At 33.9% G+C, this 25,505-nt stretch overlaps 1 protein-coding gene across 4 annotated transcripts in view; it reads left to right on the plus strand.

Moving 5' to 3' along the window:
* Positions 1-25,505, plus strand: part of jvl (javelin-like) — a 53,822-nt gene that overhangs the window by 22,969 nt on the left and 5,348 nt on the right. For 2 of the 4 annotated variants that reach the window (XM_089225685.1, XM_089225687.1), the window contains exons 2-5: positions 9,026-9,164; positions 12,386-13,810; positions 17,351-17,449; positions 17,557-18,363. In XM_089225685.1, coding sequence (XP_089081811.1) covers positions 9,054-9,164; positions 12,386-13,810; positions 17,351-17,449; positions 17,557-18,363 — 2,442 coding nt within the window. In that variant the 5' untranslated portion in view covers positions 9,026-9,053. Of the gene's footprint in view, positions 1-6,796; positions 6,961-9,025; positions 9,165-12,385; positions 13,811-17,350; positions 17,450-17,556; positions 19,031-25,505 lie in introns of all 4 variants that reach the window. The other 2 variants (XM_089225686.1, XR_016191398.1) reach the window with 2 other exon arrangements.

Below are 25,505 nucleotides of genomic sequence, written 5' to 3' on the forward strand. Positions count from 1 at the left end.
GGATTTGGCGCATGCATATATAAATCATATTTTAATACGATATGATGCCAGCGACCTTTATTACGTCACTGTATAAGAGGTAGAACTCATGTGTAAGAGACAGACGAAAAAATAGACGATTCACCTGGCGATGTTCACTGTAATATAGATCGCTGATAATTGATTAAAACCGCCGCTGATGCAGCATTTCGTTTGCTTTCTACTCCAGTATAATTGAGTTTCCCATATGTTATATCTCAACGATCTGACTTAAAAATCATTGAGCATGGTGTTTTTACATTCTCGAACAAATCTTTTAGGTGAACCGTTTTGGTGTTGTGCTGCATTTATTATCATAGTTACTCTCCTGTACTGTAAGTATATCGAACTGAGATTTATAATTATGAAAACATTATATTTATATATTATTTATATTGTATAATATATTATATACGCACGCTCACGTTGTTAACACGCGTAGTTTATATACATAACGCATTGCATATAATACCTATAGAAGATGCCGTTAGATAGAAAATTGAACCGTACAATACAGCAATTAAACTATTTTCCAATTTATTACATATATAATATACCTGCTTGTGTTATATTATTATCATCGTATATATCTATTACATATATACCGGATAAACACCCGAAATGCGGAATTAGACTTTTTAGTAATTTCTTGCGATTTCTGGTTATTATTGTAATTTATTATTGAGGTGGATAGTACAATAAATTATTGGAGGAGACAGGTATAACAATACGATAGAAAATGACGATATATCATATATGTCACTGCAATCTTCATTGAATTTACCCATCGCTATCATTTACGGCGACTGCTATATATATTCTATTATGTACCTAATATATATTTAAATATACAATAAGATGATGTACTACAATATTGAGAAAATAATGTCTGTTTCTATTAACATAGATAATAAGAGATCATAAATATAATCTCATCACATACACACACATCCTGTTTACAAGTGGCGTAATTAAGAATTTGGTTTGGGGGGAGGGGGTTATATGTTTCCAGCAAAATCTGTAAGCCTCATACAGTAACCTACCACACCAAATATACAATTGTTAGCAGTAAAATAAAAGTTTTGAGGGAATCTATCCCATTCACCCCCCCCCCCCCCCCCCCATAATTACGTCCCTGATGTTGAAAGATACAATAATATTTCTTCATGTAAAAAAATGTTATGTGTTGCCTAAATATTAAACATATGTATATTATATATAAAAAGAAAACATAACGTAACTTACACAAGCATGTAATATTTTTTGTATAAATATGGCATATATGCATTTCGTTAACCCGGTCACACAATTCACGTGCTAAACCTGTTTAAAAGAATGTTTATATTGCACATCGATTTAATTATAGAATATACTCTGCTTTCGGGTATTTTAAACAGATATATCAAAATATTATACCATAAGAAAAGTTTAACAGTATATTATAAATATTTATCATGTGCATAAATATGGTAGTAGCTTGTATTTGATATATTCCAGTAATACGTATATTTATTTAATTCGTTTCAAATTTTCATAAATAATGTGTTAACATTTAGAACAGTTTACGCGTTGGACGCATTGGTTTATAGGTTAACAAGGTTTATCATGTTTTAAATATTTTAAAATTGTACGATTATAATATAAAGTCAGAGTTCTGTTGACTTGAATGTGTCATCAGTGTAAATCGGTAACTTGAATACGGACCAAACTATAGGGCATATTAAAATATTTAAAAATTAACGATCAATTTAATATATTGAGATATCATTGGATAATTCAAACATTAGTAATAATTTATTTCGTTCACGTAAATAATATATTAGTAATATGATATAAACATATTATATATTTTAAAATATTATAAATTAATACACTGGCTAGAAACAAAATAAAACATTTTATGTATATATATATATATATATATTAAGTTCTAGAACATTGATGTATTATTTGATTCATAGAAGTGTTCTTAAATCAAGATGTTTATGTAATATGAGTCGAGTTTAAATTACGTTGTAATACGGTATTTCGATTATTCGATGTTACCTATTTATTGATTTAAATAGTTCTCAGATGTCATGTCATGGAAATAGATATTCAGTTACATTTGTTAAGGTCGACATCGAGATGATATAGTATTATGAAATAATTTACAAGTATTTCGATCTTACGTCACGCATAGTTTTTAAAATTCTCGGATAAGGTGATTTCCCCTTCCCCTTTTACCTTTTTAAAGCCTTTGTAAACTTAGCGAATTTGATAGCCAATAGAAGGAACAATTTGACTTAATACACGTCCATATTATATAGACGTTTTTAGTATTTGTTTGAGTTGACAGGTCACAAATGTATTTTAGTATTTATTATTTGAAAACAAGTTTAAAAGGATTTACTTATGAATTCTTCCTTTTTATCCCTTCAGAAATTAACTCCTAATTAACTAACACCTACATTTATAAATTTCCACTCCAACAAATTTCTCACCACTATCTTCGTCATACGACTAGTTCGATTTCATAAAATTATACCAGACCCGTTTGGCATTACGTTCGGCCATTATTGTTTACATACAACGGGTTGAAAACAATAAATCAATGACGAAAATGTGACTCGAGGCTGTTCGGTTGTCGTCTGTCTCCCTTCCAGTGTCCTTGACTCAAACGCGTCTTGACTTATTGCAACGACAACGGCATTGTCATTTTTATGACACCGAGAAACCCGTAAACAAAGTATGATAAAATATTAAAACCGTATTAGATTTTCATGCAAAAAACATCTTTTATTTATTTGTTTGTCTGTCATTCATATAAAATCATCTTCATGGTGATTTTCCTCTGAACTTTTTAGATTCTAAGCAGAGCGATGAATGTATTTTTTTAAATTTTTATGACGAAAACCTAAACTATCTATCCAAACATTTTAAATTTTTAAATTATACTTATTATAATTAAGTAGGTGTTATATTTGGGGGGGGGGGATTATGGCTTCCAATACTTAAATGCTTTTTCTAAATTCTCTTCAACAAAGGGATTGTAATTGTACACGTAAGCCGTAAGGGTACTAAATATTAAATATATTATCGGCTGCTAGATTTTATTCCGCATGATAAGATAGTGGACTGTAATTATTTATATTTTATATATTATACCAAGTACTAGAGACTATAATATATATTAAGGCCTGTCCATTAATTTAAAAGCTGGGCGTCGTCATCCTACCAATAATAATAATTATTCCGCTATAACTTATAAGGGAATAATATGCTCATATCCACCCATAATGCGTACATATTCGCAAGGTGATCGAATAGAAGATATTAAATTTTAGCGATTTCAAAGTCTATTTCGTCTTTAGCTGATTTTGCGTAGGTATTATCGAGCAATTTATTTGTCCAACTTGATGTAAGTCAACTATGGGCTTATAATTTAACTATAGGATAATTATGTTAGTCCTGTCCAATAAATAGGAATGTTCGAAATTTATCGGTGGATATAAAAATAGTCTCGCAAAATAATCAAAAATCGGCCCACTACTAACATTTTATTACATAAAGATGAAGACAAAAGAAAAGTCTGTACGAACGTGTCCCCCTTAATGTTAATAATGTCTTATAATGCATTATACAGACAATAATGACTATTGTTTGCAGCAGTTGGTTTTGGTGTATAATAATATTTTATTGTGTTGTTTACGATTGGAGTATATATGTATATTTTTATTATAATATATCATGCGAACAGTAGTGGGCAGCAAATCGTTTTTTTTTTTTTTTTAAACGATTATGGAATCATATTCTGTATTATAGTTATTTTTCTAAATATGGCATTATATTATATTATAATTACCACTAGACTACGAACTGCTAGGATCAGGAATCTGATTCATTATACTATACCGTAATTCATTTGACTAGGTATAGTGACTATGTACTGGTGAAGAGCAATAAATAGGTATTGAATAGTGTATAATATGTATGCCTATGTTTATGAGTTATTGAGATGTATGTTAATAAATTAATAATAATAATTATAACTCGAGCGGAGCGAGAAAATTTTTTTTTTTTGAGTTGGCAAATTAATGAATCAAGCCCCCCCATGATTTGTCTTTCGGGACGGCCCTGTCTATACGCATATTTTTGTTAATGCCAAGAAGGCAAGAAATATAATACAAAAAAACATGTTTTGTGCTACGAATTAGTGAAATTTAAAATTTGGTTTTACATAATATTTATGTGGTTTGTTTATTTGTTATTAATAACTAATAATTGTATCAAATGAAATTATTATTTTTTGTTTTTATTATTTAATAAAATATTTTATTTCATTTTTATTGACCATTTATCGATTTTTTATCTATTAATATTCCACATCCTGTTTTCCAGTTGACTTCATTTTTTATCGTTTCTCGTTTAATTATCGAAATTTTTTACCATCAGTATCGGGTAGTCCGATATAGATGATCGTCTTGTCGGTCATTTTTTGAACATTTATTTTCATCATTGTTATTTTTTATCACATAGTTTTAAGTTTTGAAGCACAATAAAATATTTTCTTTGAACTCGTCGATGTAACAATTTTGTCGTGATATGCGATATAATTATTATGCTTTCGTGTTAACTATTAAAGTGTTTATTTCTTCAAACACAATGACATATTATTGTTTATCGTTAAACATTTTGTTATATAACAATATCATACAAAATATACGCGAGGACGAAATAAACCAGTTTTTATGATTTTATCGATTTACATCCTAGGCGTTGTTGCCGGATTTTCAACTATCACGTATTGCAAGTATATAGATTATATTATGTCGACTATGATCTGCATATGTCTCATGTATACAGTTAGTGATATAGATATTATATAAACATTAGTTATAAATTGTAATCGACGTGAAGATATATTATAGTTAGGTATACTGTTATTATCATTATTCGATATTGATTTAGTTATAGGTTTCATTAATGTGCCATCGCCCGCAATTGAACGTAAAACGCACACCTCGCCCACGGATAATAGATATATATATATATATATATATATATATATCTATTATCCGTGCACCTCGCCAACTTAATATTACGTTTATACAATATTATACACCTAACCACCGCTTATTTAGGTGACGAAATTTAGCAATATTCGTTTGTATAAATCATATTAAAACACGCGTTCATTTTGATAACGTTTAAATGCGTCACACGGATATAATATTTTATGCATATTATGCTCACACGTAATTGTAATAATATTCGTTTTATTATCATTTATCATTTAATACGCAGAGTGATTACCTAACGTATAGCATTTCGGCATTCGTCATTACTCATTATTTCATTAATATTCACATTTGAGTTACGTGCGGCTTTATTGTCCAATGTCTAATGTTGTATACAGAGTTCCTACTGCCTACCCGCATAATTCTACTGTGTGCACGATTTTTAATGCTATTAATTATTATATTTGTTGAGATTTTGTTGTTTTCCGCGTTCGTTATCTAGTTCGAACAGGGGGCCAATTCCGCGAACAGTTACCATGTTTTTCTTTTAATTATTCCATATTTTTGAGAGACATTCACTTTTTAAATGTATATATAAGTGATATAACATGTTTATTGTATACGTATATTATACCTTGTACACGTGTACGGCTATTGTGTGTTTAAAAATCTTGATCTAGGCCATCCCGACGACGCGGTAATTAGTATATTAGGTACGTTATAAAGCGTGCGCGGACATGACGTTAATCGTCCGTTCACATGGTCTAATTACTTAAAAAATTACGTTTATTATTATTATTGCAATTTACTTTTTTTTCCTGTTATGGAATACTCTTATGATTACGATCAAAATTCTACCGGCTAGACGCGCTGCAACTGATGCGTAGGTATATGGTAGATAATATAATAGAAGTGTAACAAAATCGAAATGTTTAAACTTTAAACTATAAATACGTTTCCGACGCTCAATAGAGTATGGTAGTAATGGTGTTTTGATAATATAATCGATTGGTGATAAGGATGTCTGGTTCTAATCAAAGCGATTTCTGTATGAGAATTATGCATAGTTGTAAAGTTTTTAGAGAAAAATCGCATTTAATATTGTTAAGTTTCCTTAAACAAGTTAAGGTGTACAGTGTATACAAAAATAAATTCCTTCACATGCCCACTTTCATATGCATTTTCACCCCTTTTGAATCACTTTACTTCTTCTTTAAAAAATGCATAAACATAATGCAATTTGATCCAACTAGACGCTGTCGAAATCAGTATTAAGAGTACGTAACAGAGGAATTTGTTGTCTCCGTCTTACCAGTGCGTAATATACTAATATAGCAAATTTACGCTCAGCAGAACACTTGTAGCTCCTTTAGTTTAAAAATTACAGTGAATCGACCTATTATTAAACTTGATGGTAAGAACATTATCTGTGTTTGTACGTTGGTTTTTTACGATAATTCAATTTTTAAGTGAGTTATGAGCATATAATATACAGTACATTAAAAACGCCCATAACTCACTTAAAAATTGAATTTTTTAGGCACGCCCCTGATTGTAAGTATTATTGTCTTACAAATTACAATTATGTCATACAAAGTGTAAATACCAAGTAGTAAATTCAAAACTGTATTTCACTTTGAAAAACCAATGTGGGATGTGTTTTTTTGGAACCAATAAATCTTATCACGGTTAGATAACATTAACATGACGTCACAATACCATACTCTATAGTTAATATAAATATAATATATTTTAACGACGACGGTATTCATTTATAGGTTACCGCCACGTTACATACGACTTTCACGGCTACGGTGTGCCATTATTTCGGGGTTTCCAGACTGGTTCGATTTCGTTTGTTTTATTCATGAATCCGAAGAGAGAGGGTGCAAATCGTCGGCGTGTTGCAGTTGTTTTTCGCAGTAGCAGCATTACGAAACCAGTTAATTAAATATAGTATTTTTATTTTGCGCGCAGAAGGTCGAAATTTAGATAACTGTCTGGTACACCGGGTACACGCTAAAATGTTTTTATTTTCACGATAAATGATTGATCAACGCAGTGACGACGCCTTTCGCACGCGCTACAAGCGATCGTCGATGGGTATACCTATAACCTACCACCTATATAAAATATATTATTATATTCTCCTATATCGCACGAAATCAGGTCGTTGACGGTATGTGCGTGCGTGAGTCTGTGTGTGTGTTGCGAGCGTGTGATCGACTAGCGGTTTATGCGAGCTGGAAATTGACCACAGGTTCCGATGACTCGAAATAATTTTTTCTCTGTACCGGATACAATACAAATGATATCGTTCGCATGCGTCTGCACATGCACAGTTATTTTCAGATATTCTCTCGGTCAAGTATATATTATATAATAATATATTATAATGATTTGTGATTTTTTTGACGATCTTATTTTTTCGTTATTTATATTATCCGTATGCAGAGCGTGAGAGGCCCTCCATGTCCCTACCTTTATGAGGAGGAGGTGGGATGTGCCGCGACTCGCGACGATAAACTAAAAAATAATGTCCACGGACGATTGGTCTCGGTGCGCGTAAAAGAACATATTATATTGTACGTACACACGGACGACAGCAGCTAATAATGCGTGTAATACAAAGAACAGTTGTGTTTGAAATGCAAGACTGTTATTGAACGGTCCATAACGCGTAATGCACACATGTATATTTATATTAAAATTACAGAAAAGTGTAACTACTTATATATTATAATAATATACTCGTGTTCGTTTATACTACGTTTGGTGGACCAGCAATGATTTGAGATTTTTATTGAAATCCAAAATAACCCTATACAGCAGTGTCCCGTGAGGATTACCCATTGCGATATCTCCCGAAATAATGGTGATATCGAAATTCTGGTTTTGTAATAAAACTTACTGGGATAAGAACTACAATTGTTTCATATTATTTTAATTTATTTCAATTTTTTGGTAAAAAAGTTAAAAAATATATTTTTATATTTAACTATTTCCAAAAAAAATAAAGATAGCCATTTTCTAGAGTTTATTTTTCTGAAAATATTGAAGTTTCAAAATTTTATTTTCATTAATATCCTGATTTTTAATATTTTTTTTAGTTTCGAGAAAAATTGCGAATTATTAACACCATAATGTTATCAAACTGACCCGCCGCGCCGCGCGCATTCCCATATGCTCGGGTGAATACTTTCCGTGTTCCTAATAGTTATAAATTTATAATCATATTTTATTTCTATAAAACTAGAAATAATATCAAAAATCAGGAAATTAATGAAAATAAAATTTTGAAACGTCAATATTTTCAAAAAAATAAACTCTACAAAATGGCTATCTTTATTTTTTTTTGGAAATAAATAAAAAAATATATTTTTTTAACTTTTTTACCCAAACATTAAAATAAATTTAAAAATGAAATAATCGTAGTTCTTAACCCTGTGAATCTTATTATAAAACCAGAATTTTGATATCTCCATTATTTTGTGAGATATCGCAATGGGTAAATCCTCGCGGGACACCCTGTATAATAAACGTATTTTGTGAATATGTAACGCGCGTGTGTCACGTGAACGTGTAGGGAAAAAAAATAAAAAATGTACCTACACCATTTTTGAAATCTCGCTCACAGCCAACGAAAAATGTACCAAGCCTTGAATGTATTGTTATTAATTCTTTTGCGATGAATTTTAATGGAAATATCGGTATCATATATTCATATGTGATTATTACGATAGTCGGAATTTAACGATTCGATGAAATAGGACTTATGTATTGCAGTATGTTACGCGTCGTTATGTACATAGAATAATGTATTGTATGCTGCAAACGAGTTGTTGTTGAATCCGTTTTGACCGTTTGCATGTTTTTCTTGTGCATGCAATGTATAATGATAACGAATATTAACGTTTTTTTCAAAAACATGGCTTACGTTTGCCTATATATTTTCGTGATAGTTTTTAATTGGGTGACTAAAATGGCATTTGATTTTTTGTTTACAGACTTTGAGGGGCCTCGAGCCCCTGTGGGATGGACTGCCGTGGCGACGAGCTCATCCAACACAATAACAGAACAGCGGCACAAGCTGTGCCTTTTCAATACCTCATCAACGAACAGGCAAAGTCTATTCTCGCTCTACAGGTAGGTGTAAACTATTATTTCAATCTTTTTTTGTTTTTTACCCACTTATACATTGCACAACACGTGTAATGAAATCGATATTATTATAATGTGTTGCTATAGTTGATTATATGCATAAATATAAATATATATTCTGTATAGTGTACACCTACGTTGGATGGTTGATGTATAATAAACCTATTAAGCCTAATATTAATCATAGAAGATATAATATTATTAGAGTATTTCTAAATTGTTTATTTAATATTAATTACATTGGCCTATTACTATTCCCGATTATTATGAAATAGTTTAACTTCAATAGATGTGTTGCTTACAAGTTTTAATATAACAAAATTATTATAGAATGCGATATAAAATGTTGAATACTAAAAATGTCGTAAATAATTATTTCTTATGGAAAGGCAGTTTCTTAATATCGAATAATTCTATTTCATTATGTTAAATAGACTGTATATTATGTATTTAATCTTTTAAATTAATATTAAAAATCTCAGAACGCGTTTGATAAAATATTAAAATAGATTATAACATCACGGTAATTTTTCTGCGTATTCAAAAAAATTGGTTCTTGATAACAATAAATATTGAGTTGAAGCAGTATATTATCAATTGTAATTTCTTCTTAACCACGACTCATAACCGTGCATATTGATAAATAACAAAAATTTGAAACAATGATAGGTTGTTGGTGTAGTTATGTGGCTATGTGCTAATACTGCTAATAATATATAGTATAATGTTTTAAAATATATAAATTACATATAGATTAGTAGAAGGCAATAAAAATGAGTACCTGATAGTACATATTAATATATTATACAGTATAAGTAATCGAAACTTATTACAATAGGTATTTTGAGCATGATTTCCAAAATATAACCTATTATTATGCTGCGTATTTGCTATTCCACTTTTAAATAAATTATTTGCTATTTGGGAAAAAATATTGTAATTTTTTTCCTTGGGTTATAATATTTGAAATACAAGAATATCTTATTGGGAATGTATTTTGTATTATTGTTATTATTATTATTTGGTTATGATCCCGCATATGACTTGCACACATGACCCACTTAACTGGTTTGTATATTTTCGACGAATGAGGTAAAACAAAAGTTTTACCTTTCGATTTCCTGTTGTTTGACGCCAAAATCGTCATTATTATAAATTAATTTCATGATTCGAAAGTAAAATCTACGATGTACGTATACAGGTAACAGGGATGTGGCTACAACAAGTTAAAATATTCAATTTCTTTTGCTACCTATTTTTTGATTTATGTTCTTACATTGAATTATATGTTATATAGATCAAACAAAATATTTATAAAAATAGTTGAAGGTATTTTTGATATATTTTAATTTTGCATAAAAATGGGTCAAGTATAGTTGTTTTTCATGGTTAAATAAACTAAAAAGTAATTTAGCTTTATTTGTACAGTACCTAATAAAAAATTCATCAAGACTCAATGGTTTTTATTTTTAATAAAAAATGTGTGTTCACAACAAAAAAAATATTACGTCACATATTGTTGAGATAATATTGAACATTATAGTATTACAAAGTTTATGATTTCCATCATTATAAGAACATACCGTAAAACATCAAAATTTTTAAAATTTACATTATTACAGTTTTAATAAAACATAATTTAAGTAAGAGTTAAACCCATTGTTGCTAATAGCCATAGTTGCCGAGGCTTAATTAAAAAAAAAAAAACAATATCATAAATAATTTTTTCACACATTCATGTAATTAATATTATTAATTCATTAAAATGATTCTTTGATTCTTTGAATACCAAAATGTATGTTGTGTCATTTGTTTTTCCCACATAATGTAGGTACTTAATTTTTTTATCCAAATGCATAAACATAAAACTTTTTTGATACCTACTTATAGGTACGATGTTTATTAATTGCCAATTGGTACTATAAAGAAGTGTGGGCTTATGAAATAACTATAATTTTAATAACAAGAATATATTATTAAGAGTTAATGCTTAAAAAAAAATCAGTTGGTTTATGTTTCATTATTTTATTTGCAAGGTTTTTTCTATTTTTTTCTTTATGTGGTAAATTATTACTCATAGTGAGAGTTATATTTTAAATTTGTATTGTTCTTTAAATTTTAATAGACCTTGAAATGTATTATTAATATTAATACGTTTTGATTCAATGGCTTCAAAAACGATTTATTATGATTTTTCATTAATAATTATAATTTATTATTATTGTTATTATGACTATTGGGTACCTTTTATTATTTTTAATGAGTCAACTTTTACAATCATAATGGTGGGTTTGGCATTTATTTAAATCCACAATTATTTTCTCGTTAATATCTAAAATAATTTCTTTAACTGTCAATTACAAGTATTTATTTTAAATACTAAAACTAAATAATGATTTTCGTTTTAATTTTATAATTTTGTGTCATTAGATTGAGTAACGATTGATTTTAGGGAATATTCCACCAAGAAATATTTCTTTATATGGACCCACATACAAACTCGTATTTTTCATTTGATCGACTAAGACACATTTAAGTGTATATCATTATTTATAATATTGCGTTTTTATATTTTGAATGAAATACATTTTTAATTAGACTCTAATCATAATAAAAAGTTTATGTAAGAAATGGAATACACGATTCGTCTATAATTCCATATATGGTTCGTATAAATATTATATTCACGGTTTGAATCTCACCAATTTAACAAATAAAACCTATTCGTTTGCTGTGTTTTTAAATAGAATTACGTTTCGTTTTATTATTAATCTAAATATAAAATATGTATACTTGTAACGAACAATTACTATTTTCGCCAGAATCTCAGCTAATTATGATTTAATTCAAGATAAATTTGTAACAACGATCTGCTTCGATTGACGTAGACTTGTACACTATTGCCGGTAACATATATATATATAAAACAAAAATGTGGAACACATATTAATATAATTTAAACTACGGTTCGTTGAAAAATGTAAAAATTGTACTCGCACTGTAATAATATATGTAAGTACTTTATGTATAATATTATAACATGGATATGTTTTAATAATCTTGCAACACGTTTTAGTGCAGTGGTTATCACGTGGCCATATAATAATAATAGTTGGTTCTCTCAGCCTCCGGACTACCTCTATTATAAAAATATAATATATACTTTTGACTGACGCACTGGATGTATAACGATTGGAATGTTTCAGGAATTACAGAATGAGGTCGGTGCGCTGTTGGAGTTTAGGGACATGGTCATGGACACGTTCCCGCACCTGCGTCACAAGCAGGCGTCCAGCCCGGAGCCGAGCTCGGGGTCACAGGGCGTCGGTTCCGGAGAGAGCCGCTGGGAGCCTGGGGTGCGAGTCCGCCGGAAGTTGCAGGGATCATCATCGGGATGGATCGCCGGTGCGGGCGGTGGCGGCGCTGGGGGAAGTGGCGTCGTACTGGCGGCCGCGGCTGGGACGGCGCCTCGGAGCCGGAGTAACAGCCACGGGAAGGGCCCGAAGAGCGGCGAACCGGCGGCCGCTTCGTCGGTGGGCACCGTGCAGGACAGCGGCTTCTGCACGGAGAGCAAGGACAGCAGCTCGACTAGCTCGCGGACGACGATGACTACCAAGAACTGCGGCAAGGACGACGACGAGGACGAGCTGTGGAGCCTGCTGGAGATGATCCAGGACAAGGGCACCAAGCTCAAGCTGGAGGTGGAGTCGTTGCAAAACCGATTGCTGGTGGACGATGAGCGGTTGCGGCGACGCCGGCGCCGGCTACGGTTGCGACCGTGCCGCAGTGTGGACGACCTGCTGCAACCAGGGACGCGTGACGACGACTTACTCAGCACCTACTGCAGCGGCGTCACCACCGACTACGATGTGTTCCGGGCGCACGTGGCGACCGTAAAACGCGAACGGGACGCGTTGCTCGATCGAGTCACCGAAATGGAAGCGGAGAGCCTGTCGAACGCGGCGCAAATCCATCGGCTGCTCACCGAACTCAAGACTGTCGTGTGCGAGAACAAGGAACTCGAAGAACGGCTGTGCGGTGGCAAGTCGCCATCGGCCGCCGCAGCCATAGCAGCCGCGACCATCGCTGCGAGGAAATCGTCATCTAGTCATAACGGCGGTGGCTTCGCGCCGGTTCAGCCCGATTCGTCGACGGGACCCAGTTCGTCGTCGGCCGGCCGCGACGCATTCTACACCCCTAGCCAACATTCGGCGTGCAACTTGTCGTCCATCGAACTGCAGTGCAGCAAATTATTGCACGACGGTTCGTCGTCCGCGTCCTGTGCGTCGTTGTCTTCGTCATCCGCCATGATGGACGACGACGGCAGCGGTGAACGGGATAGGGACCGCCACCGGTCCAGAAGAGTCCTAATGGTCCGACCGTCCGACCCGATCTCCCGGAACCTAGAGGGCCGCGCATCGTCGCCGGCGTTAGACATCGGGTCGCCGACGTTCGCCAAGCGGCTGGGCGCCTTGGACGGCGTGGTCAGCAGTCCCAGTGACCGGATCAACAAACCCCATGCACCAGGATTCAGCACTCCGTTGCCCAAAAAAACCCTAGCGGCTATACTGAAAACGTTCAATCCCATCGAACTTCAGCGTCACCTCATCACCGTATCCTACGAAAACAAGGTGAGCTATATACTTAGAGATGATCCTAATCCGCATTTTTCCTGATAAATTAAATGCCTATATATGGATTTGCACCTTTTTAACTTTGTATTCTAAAATGGTGGCACCCTTATGCAAACAAAAATTACTAAACTAAAGAATTTTAAATTGCGAAATCAAAAAATTTGGCTTCAAGGTGCACATTCTAGGTTATAGGATTCAGACATATCAAATTACAAAAGCTAGTGTGATAGACTTGGTTGCGGATCACCAATTACCCACTTACAAACCTTTTATTAATATTGATATTAACACTATTAGACGAGTATAGTCTGCTATTGGACTCGTTAAAATAATTAATAAAAAATATTATTTTGATTTAACATAATATAGTCGTTATTGGTTAGAGTACTTGCGACTGGTACCTACTCTAAGCATTTTGCATTCCATGGCATTACTAAAAACTACGCTAATTCGGCATTAATTGTAATATTAAACATTATATGAAATTGATATTAACGTATCAAATAATAACGTGGAGGTAATGACTCAAGAACTACAAATATTCTTAATTTTGGTTTTTTTTTTTTTTGGTGTAAGACTTTTTTCAGCTACCTCGTTTTAATTCACGCATTACTTTTTGGGTTAACATTTTTTTGTATGTTTTTCTTTTCATATCATTCACTTGTAATATTATTATTTATGATGAGTCATCATCACTCATCATCTTAGATTTTTTTTACTTTCGCGCCTTCTCGTACGCCTAGAATGTCTACGACTCGTATAAATCTGTTTTTTCCCTACAATTTGATACAGCTGAAAGAGAACAATACATATGTATATATATATTATAATACTGATGAACATTTCTAAATGGTTCCAGTTGACAAACTTTGTAAGTACGCGCGCGCTCGTTTTTCCTATGAATAATGAATAATATAATATATTATATATTATCTCTAATACGATTTGGAACAATTATTTGTTTAGATACTTTCTTTGCGGTTAAAAGCGTGCTAAAAGTTTTCTATTTGCAAACACGCGGTTTGATTCAAAACCACGCGTAATCTGCAGCTTAGATAGAGAAATTGAGAATAAGATCAAAACGCAATTTACATGAGCGAATGTACATGCGTCTTATGTGTGCAGAAAACTTATCCGAAATTATATTTACATTTAAATCACATATTATTTTGATCTGACCATAATATAACTCAAATATATTATTGTGGCACGTCTGCCCTCAATGAGTGGATACAATTTTCTTTAGAAGATATTGGTACGTGATACATGGAATATCACTGTAAGATTTGCGGTCAAAAAGAAATGTCGAATTTTTCCTCGCATCCTGCCGAACGTCTCACTTGACACATATCTTATTCAATAACGATTCGTATACCTATAATATATTATATATTTTCATCGCTTTTATTAGCATATCCATTAGTTGGTTTCAATAAGGAACGTATTATTTTATTAAACCAGTCACAGATGGTTATAATTATTCTTTCGATTGCTGTACACTTTTTCTGGACACGCTCCCAAACCCACATTAAATACTTTCGATGAATACGTGTTGAACGTCGTTATAGAGTGCAATAATTGCGGTGCAATTAAGAGTTGTTAAATTATTGTAGCGATGCAACGACGTCTGTGAACACAATATAATATAATTGCTAGTGATCGTAAAAGACTCATGAGGGTATCTGTTGAAAAAAATGTAAAACTACGTTCAATACTATAGAAAGACTGTTCAGTAATATTAATTGACCGCCCACCGGCTTGAAGAACCCCTTTTGTCGTGCAGCGGACGTTATATAGTTATTATTATCGTTACTATTATTATTATGTACAATATGAATTTTCATTTCTGAACCCACATTGACATATATTTACATTGAAATTTCAAGTTCGTCACTAGTTGACCATATACGTGCACCGCGAGTGGTGCGTAAACCCACGTGATTCCAATTTATTACACCGTACCTATTATTGTTGTGTGTATAGTAAAGGTCTTCATTGTTTCGACTTTTAATTTTTTTTCGGTAGGCGTATTACTGTTTTAAATGTTTTAATATTTCATCTCTGAATACGCATACGCATATGATTATGATTATGCACTTTTCAAGTATGTATGGTGCTTATTTATCTCTACAACTCATGATTTATGTTTATGTACTGTATACTGTATAATATACCCTGTCATCGAAATGCAATAGTAATAAATCGCAGTGTATAGAGCCGATAATAATTAATTATCTCGTGGCGGTGACAATGTTGTTGTTATTATTCTGTTATAAAATATTTTTATCGTATAATGAATTTCTACACCGGCCGTTGTTAATGCGTACCTACAACGATTACAGATGAGTTCTGAATTCGAATACGTTTTTGCTCGAGAAACAATGAACGGTAGGTCCCGCAGTTAAGGTTTTAGTTAGTTAGTGTAATATGGTTACGTAACCGTGATTCCTGAACGCAGAACGAAAATCCTAACCGTAAAATATATTGTAGAGCGGTTTACCTACCTGGCTACCTATAGCATTATTGCATTAAGAATATTATATTTATATTTTAATAAAATATTATATACCATTGTACCGAGTCAATTAGAAACACAGTCTTGGTCATCTGGGACACCAGTGGTGTATATACGTCCAGTGCACTGGCATCGAGTATATTCGCTATATTCGTAGAATCGCTGGTCCGGCGATAATTAACTGACCTTAGCTCGTGCTTGCGCGCGCGGGAGAGTGTGTGTGTGTGTGTGAAGTCTGTGTGTGATATCCACTTTCGCAATATCGACGAATTAACGTTCCCTATAATAAATCTCTGTGTACCTACACCTATATATAGTACGGAGAACGAAAACGGGCCAACGCCCCTTCGACGAGATTATAAAGCGGGGATCGCGACGTTTGACGCAAATGAATGAGTGGAAAAAAATAATATTACATAGTTATAATTCGTATTCCAGTTCAGGTTTAATGGTATGAGTATTGTCGTATATGACGTTTTCGGTCGATGCGTATTAGATTTATGGGGTTTCGATGACATTGGCCATGATGGGTTTCGCCGTGTGCGTCTATATACGTATTGTAGAATTTTATATATAATAATAATTAGGTACGAATACACCACATAATATTACGCTGTTTTTGTCTGTTGCACGCGTGGGCTAATTATACAAATCGACTTATAGTCTGAAAAAACGTACATGACAATAGAATTACTAAAACACTTTAAAAACTGATAGTTATTTATACTGTTAATATTATTCACATAATAAAATTACTTGGTTTTAAAATCTACAAAATTATATTCCTTTTAGTGCTTATAATAGTTACTATGCGCAGTACAGTCTTTAATAATTCGATGAGATTCACATGTTATAGTATATTGTTTTATACTTTGGTTAAGCAATGTGGGAAACTAGAAAATATTGGCATGAACTTTTCTTATTCACATCATTTTAATCATATTGTAGTTTACATTGTCTAAAATATCTTAAACCACCATTAATGTAAATATTGAATATTCTTAACTCGTTTTATATTTCAGAATCTCGTCCGTCAGATGGAGATGTTGAACATTTCCAAGAACAACGTTTCCAACGAGCTGAACAAGAGTAAAGAGGATAACGAAGAACTGAAATTCCAAGTGAGTACCGTGCCACGGCGAAGCTAGTGACGCTAGTGACGCGCTGGCGGAGGGTTGGCCACACAAATAATCGAACGATGATATCATCATGTGCTTGTTTGTTTTAGCTGGAGGAAAAGCGAATCGAGCTGGAAGGGACCATGGCCCGGGTGAGGTTGTTGCAATTGCACCAGGAACAGCAGCAACACGGCCCCGTCGTCGCGGGATCGCAGTCTGCCGGCACTTCGGCCGCGGCCACTAACCAGTGGCTAGATCTGGTGCCATCAAACCCGATCCTACCTCAGATCGCGCTGCCGGGAACGCCTTCGGCGGCGGTCTCCACCCCACATACGAGCAACAACCACCTGCACCATCATCACCACAATCACAGTCAGGACGAGAACGGTGGCAGCAGCAGCACCGAGTCGGCGCATCAGACCCGTAGCGGCAGACACGGCGTACAGCATCAGCCCAGCAAGATACCGGTGGTCAAGCCGTCGTCGTGCCCGGTGCAGCCCAGACCGACGTCTTCGTACCGCGGAAGCGACGTGCAGCAGTACCAGTCGTGGACCAAATGCAAGTCGGACCAATCGTTGCCCCGCAACTGGGAGTCCATCAACAACAACAAGAGCAACGGCGGGTCGTCCATCGGCAGTGGCGGTGGTGGCGTCAAACAGCGCGGCAACAAAACCGACTCGTCGCATAATCACCTGCACCAACACAGGTCCCGAAGGGATTCGGGCGGCGGTGGCGGCGGAGTGTCTCTGACGCGAGCCCGGTCGCAAAACAATCACTCGCACCGGGGCGGCGTCGCGGCGTCACCGTCGACAGCGGGTGGCGTGGCCAAAGACTTTAACAGGACTGCGTCGGCGGTGTCCGCGGGTCATCAGCTACAGTTGCTGCAACAACAGCCGGCGGCTGACGATACCAACAAGGTACGGCCGACCAAGAGATTCGCCAACATACTTAACAGTTGGATGCGGAAATCCTAATGGAAGGCTTTTAAACACACACACTCGGCCGTATATATATATATATTATAAGATGGCGTCATCATATCGGCCGATGTCCTACGACGTGTGCGCATGCGCACGTTTTCAGACACACAAACACACACACACACATATATATATATATATAAATATATATATCGTATACGTAGGCGCGCACACACATACTACTCACACGCACGCCGGTTTAAGTCGACAGTGTATATGTATATATAAAATATGATGTGTGTGCGCGTTCCTGTGTGCGTGCTTAACATTATATATACATATATGATAAAATGCACTATTTATATATATATATATATATAATATCGCACCATGCTGTTGTTTCCAATCACACCACAGTCACCAAAAAATTAAATATTCGAAAAAATCTGTTATATAATATTTTATATATATATATATATATATATGATGAGAAAAAGGATTAGCTTTTCGACGTGTGCTTGATATTGCTTCTTTGGACATTACGCAGTAAATCAAATATATACATAATATAGTACATATTATATACGAGCATATACGCATATCGTGTCCCCGCGATTACCAACACACACCGTTCACACGCGACGACTCAAGTCGGCCGAAACCCGTAAGTCTGATAATTTTTTTTTCTGTCTTTTTGTGTTGTTTACTAAGTTTCAAAATTTACATAACCGTCTTCTTGCCCTTTTTTTATAAGTGTTTTATGTTGTAGAGTTGTGGCTTATTGCATGATGTATAGGTCACGCCTCACGCATCTCCCTCCGCGTGTAACACACACTTTTTACACTTTCCCACCTACACGCGTGTTATATAGATATCTATAGCAAATATTAAGACATTTTATTCGATTCCATACCGATCTTCATAATTATTGTATCTTTGTATGATATACCTACATGAGTTATATATTATATATAAGCGCGTTTACTCATTTATTATATTACGCACATACGTCAACTATACGGGCTTCGTAAAAATACTTTTTAAATTAATAAATAAATTATTGGTAATGTAGACTATTTATATCATTAATGCTATATACTATTGATTGTGGCTTGCTGATTTTATTAATTTGATATTGTATACTTGTGATTATTGCTCTTTTATATAGGACTGATCGAATTGTGAATTTTTCGCATAATTTATTGTATACGCTTCAAAGTCGCCACGTGACGACCATCACTATGATGGGAATCCGAATTCGACCACGATATTATATAGTCGAACAAGGAGATATAATTTTGAGCAAAATTTCGTCTCGCTCTAGTCCCCTCAAACCGCAGTATACGCAGGCGTTTATATCGCACCGCGCTCGTTCGATCCGCACGATCTAATATAAATTATAAAGTATACCAATATTATGGTTACCTACAAATAACCGATTTTCGATTTGCCTTGGAATCGCGTAAACCTGCAGGAAAACAACGGTGACGGTTGTTATGCACACTACAGCAGGATCATCATCTACCGCAGTGTCCGTCGGTCGTATGATATAAATCCGTGTTCGTCGCGAGGTCGATTTACGCTTTATCCGACGGCGATAGTCACGTATTTTCCGAACTTTTAATGGGATTTTTTTTTCAACGTCCCGGTCCGATTATATTAATGAAAACCGCGTTGTATAATATATACCTAGGTATATATGCACAATAATAATATTAACTATATTTCGACGAGACACGGTCCGTTAATTCTTTTTAGCGTCTGGTTAGCGATATAACTACAATGTGTAATATACAAAGGACCAATATATATGTATATACCTCGTGTAGTCGTGTGTATGTATATCATACGTGCGCATTCGTGTAGTTTATGTATGGACACGAGAGAGAGAGTAAATGAGATAAAGCAGTAATTGAGAGATTCAAGGCCCATAGTCGTCATAGTCCGCCGCCGTCTCATCTCCCCGCGTGCTTCAGACGTATAATTATTATTACAATAATTTGTTTGTTCTTTTTTTCCATTCGGCGGTTCTTTATTTTTTTTTCCAACTCGAAATCAAGGACAAAAACGGTACCCACTGCAGCAGATTATACACCTATGTATTGTTATGCTCGTATACCAATGGGCAATGTGTATATAATATATTATATTCTCTTCGTCTACGCGTGCCCGACCCTTAAACGATTTTCCGTCGTACTTACGTTATATTTAGGCACAAACCACAGTGTCTGCTGCTGTAGCATAAGTTTTTAATTTAAATCTTTTCACAAAAAACGATTCGTTACCCCTCCCCTCCTCCCCCCATTTGCTCCTTGTAACCTTCTACGTGACGACGATGACGACAATAACATGATATTATAAAACTTTATTAAACTGTCGTCGCTCGTCACACGAGTCGCCTTGCTACAGCTAAGGAAAAACATTATTAATATTATAATATATAGTGTACGCTGCCGTTTTTTTTTTACAATGTATTTTATATGCGCCTCAAAATTGATTTAACAATTATTAGAAAAATAAAAAACAATTCGATACAAAATCGCACGTCGAGTTTAAATTGCGGCCCGACATCGTTGTACCACAATAATAGTATACTGGCACATTGCATCGGTTTTCGACTGTCCATCCGTCAGCGCAATTTATTGTTGTCCGGTGTTTAGTACCCATGTGTAGGTATATATAATTTAATAGCTCTATACTTTCTATACTTCCGTTCGGTTTCCGGCCGCGCGCTGACCTTTATAGTCAAAAATCCCAACACAGTACACAACAATATGTGGTCTGCAGCACGTAGCATTGTGTATACGAATAGTAATCCGTTTAGTGCACTCATTTTCTGTCATTGAAGTGATTGAAATAACAAACATTTTCCGTCTTCAAAGTAGGTACTTTTAACTATAGATGTTAACAACTTTTTAATAATTTGTCATTATCGCAGAAATATTTTTGGGTTTTACTTTTTTCAAACCTAAAACTTCAATATCTCAAATTCAGTTTCTAAATCTTTGAAGTAGTCCATCACTACTGTAATATAATCCTCCTAGCTTAAAAGTAGATACTTTTGTGAAAAAAAAAAACAAGAAGGTTTTATTAGATTTTTGCAAAGATATATTTGGTAGGTACCGAAGAAAAACATTTTCACTATTTTTTTCGGAATCATATAATGACTGATCGAATAATTAGTGTAGCCAGTTAAATCGTACACCATGTACATATAGAATATGTGATCGTGTTCTGTATCTAGATAGTAATAACGAGTGCAATCAACTTATCGGAATATAAAATACGTTTTCTCATCGATTGTTGTATAGCTGCATTATATACTATTACTATTATATACACACGTCATGTCGTCATCTGCTAGTAATTTTATATATAGAAATAGTTATTAACAACGAAAATAAATGTTATTAGCAAATTCAGTGTGGACTAGATTTCTTATTAGTTATTAATGTTATTATATTCATGTACTGCTGCAGCTTCTCGCGTACACGATAACAATAATATAACATAATTTCTTTAGAAAATCGTTTCGGAAATAATAATGATACTGTTACGTATTTTTGTGACTCGTCCCCCTAGTACATTATAATATTTATATACCTAGGTACCTACCGTTATACCGACGAATTTTCATCCTGACGGTCGAACCACAGTGCCTGTGCGGAGAAAATTGAAATCATTGCTATAATTGCGTCGCATCGTTGTCCGAAAACCGGCAGGTCATCGATAACATTATTGCGTTTCGGTTCCTCTTGGTTATTTTTACCTAAATAGTAAATATATATTTAAGGTAGGAATAGAGTAGCCGCCCGTGTACGACCGGAAATTGTCACTTCCTGATTGCTATGCACATTACAATAGCGCACGTACTGCGCATCCATCGGCCCGCATCGCTCGTCATGAATTTTTTTTTTATATTAATATATTAACAGATTAGCCGTTCATCTGCGTTACATACCATAATATATAATGCTGTATACGATGTAGGTATTTACCTACCGTATACCACTGTGCGAGTCTGTGCCTAAATCGTATATTATTATTTGTATTATAAACTCTCGCTCGTTTATACTCAATTATCGCATTCGATTTTTCGTTTTTTTTTTTTTTTTTTTTTAATCTGTCGGTGCCATTATAATAAATTAAAATGAAAGTCAAAACGTTATATCCGTTAATTTTGGCTGCCGATTAATATATACGTATATTTTCATATATTTATATATAATTTTTGTATGCGTATGTGTGTGTGTGTTTTCTTGATAAAATTACAATCCGCCGGTGTCTTGTATTGTTTGTATTTCTGTACATATTATATTCTGATATTTTTTTAATTCGCATAGAAAGTCATGGCTGTCTGTGTACCTAAATAATTTTTAAGCCACGAACAATTACTCGAATAAGCGGTAACGACTAGTACCTACCTATGTATAAGAATTTTCCATTTCGACGAGATAAATGAAATTTTCCTGCATTCGGAATTTAAAATGTCATTCGTGATGGTTAATCATATTCACATCAACATATTATTGTGTTTTAGTAGGTGTATACATTATGCAGAGAGGTAAAAATTATTACAAGTTTAATTGCTTTTTTACCACGATTGAAAATACTTTTTTATACATTATATACTCTACTATATATAACCTAACCTTGGTAATATAACTTTTTTCGAGCCAATCGCTATAGCCATTTCGAGTGATTTTCTTCGTTGTAGGTACCTATATATTTTATTTGCGAAAAAAAAAAGAACATTTTTGTCGTATATTATACATTATTGAATATCAAATTTTACAATAATTATTTTCTTAAATCATATTACATAAACTTATGTTTATAAATATAAAATATATAAGACTTTTTTTGTTAGCTGTACATCATAATTTATATTACGCAGGTGAATATTACCTATAATATATTATGATCACTTCGAGTACTAAGTAACTATACATATTATAACGGGCATAGGTACTTATATATAATATATTATAATATTAATATTTTAATATGCCATGATATACATTCGTATATTGTACATGGATAATATAATAGTGAGCTGCGTATAAGGACCGCAAAAGAAAATGTTAACCTACTTGGAGTGCGCGTAATATATATACACCATACACGGCGTATAACACATAATCTTCTCCCGATTTTTTTTTTTTGTTGGTTCGTTATTATATATATTATATACATGTATATCTATGTATAAGACACCGCAGAATGTACCGTAAATGATTTCGTCGGATCAGCAGTGTTGTTCAATTATAAATATAATAATAATAAGAATATGAACTAAAAAGCGTTCGGTTTTTTCAAGGCGTTTCACACTCGGTCCGTCACAGTTTTTCCAACGCCAGTGGACATATATATCCTACCTATATAGGACTATTAGACCCGATATTATATTATTATTGTAGACATACGTGTTTATGTACTACTTAATTTCACATCGTGCGCGCATCGTGGACACGTGTCTCATATTGTTTGTCGATATATTTTATTACGTAACGCGCTGTATATTGCTGCAGGATCTTATGATGCTTTATTCGCGTGACGATAAACTATGGTGGTGAATAAGGATTATAATATATTTTGGAGCTTTGCACTGTATAACGAGTAGCGGTATATATAGATATACGTTATGTTTATATTTAAATATATTTGTTATGTGTGAGTTCGAAACACTGTAATGTGGTTTGGGGGGACCTTGTTACGATATTAGTTATCCAGAGAAGGTTTTCTATTCCTTATGGATAAGTTTTCCGTAGCTGTGGGATAGAGCACTATTATGAGGTGTTTATCAATAATAAAACAAGTTTGGTTTATATATCCATAATAATTATATATTTAAAATATCCTTTACCATTTGACAGATGGCTGTTAATAATAAATTGTATTGTTGAGTTCGCTCGTGTTGATGGTCAGTGTCGAACTGCCGGCTGTGTGTCATTTTTATAATAATATGGTAATAAAATGTGCACTGGTAGAAAAGTGTTGATTGTGTATATTTTGTATTGGTCAATCATATACATAGTATGTATTAAGTATAGGTATAATATATGTATATAGGGTGTAACGAACGTTCCAACTCTGTTCATATATATATATTTATATTTATAACCCCCACTCCCCATCATCCAGTTGCTATTAAGTGACATATAGGTGACTTCAGTAGGTATAGGGTTTTGTATTTTTAATTACCGCGGAATAAATCGAATTCGTTAAAAAAATCCGGAATATAATTGAATAATTGAATGACATTGCTGCTGCAGTGGTTGTATAAGCGCATGTTTTGAATTGTTTTAAAATTATTTTCTACAGTATGGCGTGAATAGTAGTAATGGGGAGGGGGTGTTATGCCTATACGTCGTAAAATGTCGTTAAATATTCGCAGGAGAGAAATCGTTAATCATATTATCCGATTGCCAAACGCCGCTGCAGAGGTCATCGCGCATAGTGACAAGACCGTATTCTGGACGCGTTAATGATATACCTAATAAATTAGTTTTATGTAATAAAATCATGAATTTTCTTTTGGTTAAGGAGAGTGGAAAGTTTAAGTCCCATTATAACTCGACTATCGAAACGAAAAACATTCGGAAGATGAATGGGTTGAACCCGAAAACCACTCTTGCCCGCTAAATAGACGATGACGATTGACGACTTTTAAATGATAATACGACATATTGACAATAATATTATATAAGTACGCGATTACACGTGTCAACATGTTATACGGACTGTAAATTTATTGTAAATATTATAATTTATATATAGAAAACTCTCATGTATTAACTATATTATGGTATATATATTGTGTTATGCCGTCGCTGTCGCTTTCGGATTGCGACACCAATTTATAATAACAACTGCGTGCGTTTAGCCGACCGTGTCTTCCTGTGTAGGTCCGTACTAGTGTACGTATATAACATATTGTGTACAATAATATTATAATGCTGCTCGTAAACGCGTAGGTAATGTACAGGTACCCGCCGATTTTGACCATATTTAACCAACTATATTTGTACTGGTAATTAAATAATATTTTAGTTTGCTTTTAGAATAAAAATCGCACGTGTGTTTTTGTGTCAGTTGCATAGGCGAAACTAGAAAATTGTTTTAGGACAGGTCAAATG

This window comes from Diuraphis noxia, unplaced genomic scaffold, assembly GCF_037042655.1.
Source record: "Diuraphis noxia isolate RWA-SAM2 unplaced genomic scaffold, SU_Dnox_SAM2 contig0004, whole genome shotgun sequence".
Taxonomy (NCBI): domain Eukaryota; kingdom Metazoa; phylum Arthropoda; class Insecta; order Hemiptera; family Aphididae; genus Diuraphis; species Diuraphis noxia.